The 7,622-nt window shown below is 33.4% G+C and overlaps 1 protein-coding gene across 1 annotated transcript; it reads right to left on the minus strand.

Annotated features, from left to right (window-relative positions):
• Positions 1–6,418: 6,418 nt before the first annotated feature.
• Positions 6,419–7,378, minus strand: LOC141547324 (olfactory receptor 5p57-like). The gene has a single exon (XM_074275773.1). The coding sequence runs from the start codon at positions 7,376–7,378 to the stop codon at positions 6,419–6,421; it is 960 nt and encodes a 319-aa protein (XP_074131874.1).
• Between the last annotated feature and the right edge of the window lie 244 nt (positions 7,379–7,622).

The following is a 7,622-nucleotide window of genomic DNA, read 5'->3' on the forward strand; positions in this document are numbered from 1 at the left end:
ACGTGACTTTAATATTAAATATCATACCATTAAAAATTAGAAGAAATGCAGAATAAATTTCTCTCATTGCAATGGGGTAGATGTATTCTTGTCTTAACAAGGGATAAAGGCTCTTATAAATGACAAAATTTATGATTTTGAAGACATAATGTTTTGGCCCAATAAAATTAATACTTGTAGGATAATAAAGAAGTGATTGAATGAGGAAAATATAACAAATTTCTCAGATGAGTTTAGTATTCTAGATATAGTTATATTAAATATTGATATATACATACACATATACATATTAATGTATATCATTTGTGTCCTTCTATATTCAGCTCATCTCTCTTGTCATGTGTTTATTACGTATATACAAACATAAATGAGATTATGAACAGTCCGTATGAGTTCAGTATTTGACAGGAATGTCAATTCAGACTTAGCATACAATCAACTAGCTCTGTAGCTTTAGAAACATGTTACTATTAAAAGGAGGGAAGACCTACAAAGAGCATTTTTCATAATTAGCCTAATATGAAATATATTTAATGATCTTGGAATATAACTATTATCCCATGGTGAACAATGTCCACAAAACAATCGGCAATAGTGATTTTGATTTTGGCTTGAAAAGAAGCTAATATTATCTTATAGTTGTTAAAATTTAAGTTTGGGGGTAGAAGCATAGCCCACTTAGCTTTTTTCCTTACAAGTTATAAAGAGAAAAACATTATTGAACATTTTGGCTGCAATATATGTAGTTAAAAATTTTTTTTTCAAAGAAAAGTCTTCACTCAACAGTAAAGCAGAAAAGAAAATAAATTCTACTCACTATAATGTTTCTTTTACTTAGGAAGTTTCCATTTTACTGTACAAGAATAAGTGCCTTACTTGTTCCACTAAAGCAGATCAAGCCAGGGCCCTCTATGCCTCATATTAGTATCTGTTCATTTCCTCAAAGGCCACATTTCCACTGAGGAAAAATTATTATAATTTTCATAATTATCAAGATGAGATGTGTAATGAATATACTAATAATAAGAGTTCTCAGAGCTGCTTCTTCTGACTTGGGAGTCAAAACCTTCCAATGTAGCTTGAAATGATCAGTCAGTTCTTGACAACACTCTCTTGTGTGTTAAGTGACACAATTCAGATTGTAGAACCTTTTCCTGTCCCAGAACTCTGGTCCTATGCCTTCATCAACTAACGATTTGAAATAATCACCTACAAACTATTCCCACAGGACTGGATAATACTCATATTGTGCTGGATTCATGGGTTTGTTAGTTTAGTTTAAGCCTCAGAATTGATTTGTAGTCCCCAAAGATCCATGTAGTTGTCTCCTTCTTGACTTTAGGGAGTTTAAGATGAAAAGTTATAAGTTTAGTCACAATTTATCTAAGTCCCCATTTAGGAAAATTCCTGACATTCAAAATACAGTGTCAATGACCTAGTCTCTCTCCCAAGGTTGACATGAATCCATGAATAAAGGATTTAGTGTTTGCTTCTATCTATGTTGTAGCTTTTGTGATTTAGGTGAAGGACTGTTAGAAATGTGAATTTTAAAAGCCAGAAGAAGAGTTAATATCAGAATGTGTGGGCAGCCTATTCTAGACCATTAGCAGAGTACGAAGTGACCATGACCTATACCAGCAAAAGGCATTGATTTCACACTCAAAATATCACCTCCTATAAGCAAGGGACAGATTATTCTTTGGCTATGCTGCATTTAGGAGTAAACTTGTTAGAACCAATGCTTTGTGAAAGCTGCTTTAAATTTCAAGTCATTCTCCCAGAGGTGAGGTGGAAGGGGAGAGTATGCTAATGATCCACAGGGATATGTATCTAACTTCTGGTTGTAGTACATCTTCTCAGTAAATGTCTTTTTTTTTTTTTTTTTTTTTTTAACAATAATTGATGGTAATTGGTTTAATGATATTGGGGAATGAGTCATTGAATCAAATTATGATATTAGGGAGGTATTAATTGCCATTAGAGATTGATGTTGGGGAGAACATGCCAAAATGGGGAGACAGATTCAGGCTGATAGTATTATTTTTTAAAATAGCGTATAGACAGAGTAGATGAAAGAAAAACTTTGTTTCAGAGGAAGCTATTATTAGCTTGAGAGGCTTGGAAGTCTTGGGAAAATTAGGATTTGAGTTTTCTGAAAGAAAGGCAAGGAAACGAAGTGACGAAGGTGGAAGAACAAAGTATCTTGGGACTATTAGACAGCCAGCATAAAGACAAGAAGATGGAGTGTCATTTCTGGGGAAAGGCAAATAATCTAGCATAGTTAGATTATACAATTGTATGAATGGGAGTAAAATGAAAGACTAGAAATGTAGGAACAGGACAAGTTGTGAAGATCTTTATTTTTCAAATTATTTTTTATTGATGGATTTTGTTTTTCATGACCTAAATTCCTTTAAGTATCTCTCCCTCCTCATCTTTTCAAAGAGTTATCTCATAGAAAAAAGACTACAATTTATAGGTATACTAAGCCACAAAACTGACCATTGATAAAAGGAAAGTTACTGCATATACTAAAATATCTATAGCATCACTTTTGTGGTAGCAAAGAACTGGGAACAAGCAGATGTCCAGTGACTGAGGAAAGACTAAAGAAATTGTGACATATGAACATAGTCAAATATTATATTAATACAGAAAGATGGAAAACATTTACATAATCTGATGCAAAATGATTGATTTCTTGTCAATCAATATATAAAATCAATATATAAATCAATATATAAAATCAATATAAAATGAATACACTAATGGAATGGAAAGACTAACCCCCCCTTAATTAAAAGAAAATGAATACTGCAATATTTTAAAAAACAATAGCAGACCCAAAGAAGAGTGAAGAGAAGACACTTCACTCTATTCCTTTGCAGAGTGGGGAGGTCCGCATTTGTGGAACATTGCATGTATTTTCAGATCTTGATAATTAACATATAAATTCACAAATTTAATGCAGTACTTTTTCTAAAACCTATTTATTTTTACCATTTAATCATAACCATTACATCAGTAGACTGTTAGATTCTTACACATTGGGACTATTTATTTTTTGTGACTGGATCCACCCAAGCCTAACACAATAACTGGGACATAGTATGTACTTAATAAATACTTGTATGGGCAGAGCCAACATGGCAGATTAGAGATTGTGCTCCAGTCGAACTATCCCAATATTCCTCTCCAAAATTATACCTCAAAGAGAAGTGTTAACTAACCAAATAGAGACATAACAAGCAAAAGGTCAAGGTGAGATATTTTTCCAGCCTAAGAAAACTAAAGAAGTCAGCAGGAGAATCTAGTATACCAGAGTGGAGGCTAGTCTGGAGTCCACCCATGTCATAATGGCAACAGTGGCCCAAGCAGCAGCAGCAGCTTCAAGAGCTTTCAACCCAGAAACAGTAAGGAGAATTGGATATCTGGTCAGAAATTATAGGGGACACTGATTGGAGATTCTATTGTACACTTGCAGTTCTAGGTTACAGTTTGAGAATGGAGAGGTATCCTAGTAATGACAAGGAGACAAGGACTCCAAAATGCTTGGGTTGCAGGGGCCTAGGGATCCTTTCTGAGGTGGGAGTATATACCAGGAGAGTAGTGAGCACACTTCTCCCAGGATCATACACACAGAGCCCCAGAACTAGCTCTAAAAACAGCAACACGAAAAAACAGTCTGACACTTTGGAAATTGCTTCCCATTGCCTAGGTGAGCAGAGGCCAAAATTAATATAAAATTAAAAGCCAAGAAATAGGCTTGAAATAAGCATAAAAGAACAACACAATAAAATAGTTTGAACCTAGAAAGCTAAGGTGGTAGCAGGGAAAACCAAGTCATAAACTCAAAAGGAACCAATAATGTGAAAAAACTAGAAAAAGCCTCAAAGAAAACTACTAATTGTATCCAAATTCAACAAGAATTCCTGGAAGAGTTAAAGAAATAAGAATAGTAGAGGGAAAACTGGGAAAAGAAATGAGAGTGATTTTTAAAAATTATGAAAAAAGAATTAAAAACTTGGTAAAAGACTGAAGAAATACTGAAGAATACTGAAAAATATTGAAGAAAATGACACCTTAAAAAAGAGAATTAACCAAATGGTAAGAGAGATCTATACATCCACTGAAGAAAAGAACTCTTTAAGAAGTAGAATTGGTCAAATGTAAAAGGAGATATAAAAATTTACTGAAGGTAAGAACTCCTTAAAAAGCAAATTTTGCCTAGTGGGGAAAAAGGTACACAAATAGACTATAGAAATAATTCCTTAAAAATTAGAATTGAGAGACAACTAAGTGGCACAGTGGATAGAGCACCAGCCCTGAAGTCAAGAGGACCTGAGTTCAAATGTGGTCTCAGATACTTAATATTTCCTGGCTGTATGACCCTGGGCCAGTCACTTAATTCCAATTGCCTCAGCAAAAAAAAAAAAAAAAAAAAAAAAAAAAAAGAATTGAGCATCTGGAAGCTGATGGTTCCAGGAGACATTGAAAAACATAAAACAAAGTAAAAATAATTGAAAAACAGAGGAAAATGTGAATTATCTCATAGGAAAAACAACGGAATGTAAAAATAGATCCAGGAGAGATTATTTAAGAATTATAGCACTACCTAAAAGCCATGATCAAAAAAAAAAAACCCTAGACATCATCTTTCAAGAAATTAAAAAGCAGAATTTCTTTCATATCTCAGATCTAAAGGGAAAAATGAAAATGGAATGTAAACAATTCAACTTTGTTGACTCCCTTATGATTTCTTTTTAATTTTACCTTTTTGTGTTTCTATTAATTTTTCTATTTGAATGTCAGTTTCTATTCAATTTTAGTCTCTTCATTAGAAATGCTTGAAAATCCTCTATTTCATTGAATGCTCATTGCCCTCCCAAGACCTTTATTATTATTACTATTTTGCTGGGTAGGGTATTCTTGCTTGTAATCCTCCTCTTTCATCTTCAAAAACATCATATACCAATCCCATAATTCCTTTAGCATGGGAGCCACTAAATCTTATGTGAACCTAACCATGGCTCTACAATATTTGAATTTTTTTTCCCCTTGCTACTTGAACTCTTTTACCTGGGAGCAGTGGAATAAATGAAAGAGAGTAGAATGACAAAAGAGAGGATAGATGAGGAAAAACAGGAGTTACAAGCAAAAAGAGTTTTGAAGAGAGACAGAGAGATAGAGAGGGAGAGAAAATAGGATGAATGGAATTATACAGTATGTATGGGAGATGTGAATGAGATGAGATCAGTCATAAACTAGAACTGAATAGTAAACAGATAAAAAGCTAGAAAATCCAATATTTTGTTCATACTTGAAACAGAAAGACACACAATGATTTAAAATACAAGGCTAGAGCAGAATCTAATATGCTTTAGTTGAAGTAAGAAAGGCAGGAATAGTCAACAAAAGCAAAAATAGACCTAATTAAAAGAGATAATTAGTAAAACTGCATTATGCTAAAAGGTGTCATAAATGATAGTCTGTCAAAAACTTTTATATCAAGTTTCTTTGATAAAGGCCTCATTTTTCAAATATATACCAAGTGTAGAAGAGTCTAATTTAATTTTTTTAACAAGAGCCATTAATTGATTAATAAATGATCCCAGGGCAAAAATAAACAATTTTCAGAATAAATCAAAGCTATGTATAGTCACCTAACATTTATCAGAAATAACAAATGCTGGAAAGGATGATGGAAAAATAAATATATTAATGAAGTGCTGGTGGGATAGTGAACTAATCTAAATTCTGGACAACAATTTGGAGATATGTTCACAGGGCTATAAAATTGTACATACCTATTAATACAATAACACCACTATTAGAGATGAAAGAAAAAGGAAAAGGACTTACATATATAAAATAAAAATATGTATTGCAGCTTTTTTATTTTTATTTTTTATTTTATTTTTTTGTGTGTGTCAAAGAATTGGGAATCAAGGGGATGCTTATTCAAATGGAAAATGACTGAACAAGCTGTGGCACATGATTGTGATGGAGTACTTTTTGTTTGGGAAATTAAAAGGGGATAGTTTCAGAAAAATGTGGCAAGAACAATATAAATTAAAGCAAAGTGAAGGAAGAAGAACTGGGAGATTACTGTGCACTGTGGAATAAATATTGTAATGATGATTGTCAAAGATATGGCAACTCTGATCAGAACAATTTCAAAGGACTTGAGGTGTATAAGGAGAAAACTGATGAACTCAATACAAACTAAAGTATAATTCTATAACTTTATTTTTCTTGCTTTTTTTTGAAAGACAGCTAACTTTGAAATTTTTTACATGATTTCAAAAATATAACTGGTATAATATTGCTTGCCTTCTCAGTGGTTTTGAGAGAGTGAGAGGGACAAAAAACTTTGAAGCTCAAAATTAAAAAAATAAAAGAATGTTTAAAATAAATTTTAAAAATGTAATGGTAAATTCATGAAAAAAAGTTTTTTTTTATTCATCAGTTTCCTTAGAGGTCCTTTTACTTCCTTATTTCTTAAACTGTAGATTAGGGGGTTCAACATGGGGATCATTACACCGTAGAAAACAGAAATCACTTTATTCTCATCTGTTGAATAGCTAGGTTTAGGCATCACATAAATTAAAGTAAGAGTCCCATAGTGCTGAGAGACAGCTGTGAGATGGGAGGTACAAGTTGAGAAAGCTTTGGATCTTCCCTCACTAGAATTTATCTTCAAGACAGAAAAGAGGATGTATATATAAGAGATTAGGATAATTAGCACTGTGATCATAATTATTGACCCAGCAGAGGCAGCAGGAAGAATTTCAGCAAGATTATCTTCAGAGTAGGAAAGCTTCAAAAGTGGTGAATAATCACAAAAAAAGTGATTGATCTTATTGGTTCCACAGCAGGACCGATTCAATAAGCAACCAGTAAAGAACCAAGCATTCACAGAACCGCCCACATAGGATGTGATGAGTAACAGAGTACAGACCTTAGGAGACATCTTGATGGAATAGAGCAGGGGGTTACAGATAGCCATATACCGATCATAGGCCATCACAGCCAGCAGGAAGTTCTCAGCTGTCCCAAAGGAGAATGTACAACATATTTGGGCCATACACCCTGGCAGAGTGATTAAGGTGATGTCCTTGAGGTAATTTGTGAGCATGAGAGGTGTGACAGATGAGGAAATTTCAATATCCACAAAAGCCAAGTGACTGAGGAAAAGGTACATTGGAGTATGAAGCTGGGAGCTAATTCTGATCAATATGATTAAAGTAAGGTTACCAACTAATGTGACTGCATAGACACTCAGGAATATCACAAAGAGGATGACACGAAGAGCTGGATCATCTGTTAATCCCAAAAGAATGAATTTAGTCACATCAGTGCAGTAATTGCCAGACATCTGTCTTGGAAAGAGTGCCTATTAGACAAGAGAAGGAGATTAAAATAGAATACTGGATTAAGATTTAAATATGTCTCTTGATGCATTCAGAAAACATTCACTGGCCACTTCCTACATGCCCATAATATTTTCTTACTCGTATACTTTTCTCCTATGTACCACAGAAGGTTATAGAGATGAATAAATTTGTGGTTTCTAGTTTTTTCTCCATAGACCAACTATATTATATAATTTTCCAATTTTG

Source organism: Sminthopsis crassicaudata, chromosome 6 (genome assembly GCF_048593235.1).
Source record: "Sminthopsis crassicaudata isolate SCR6 chromosome 6, ASM4859323v1, whole genome shotgun sequence".
In the NCBI taxonomy this organism is placed as follows: Eukaryota; Metazoa; Chordata; class Mammalia; order Dasyuromorphia; family Dasyuridae; genus Sminthopsis; species Sminthopsis crassicaudata.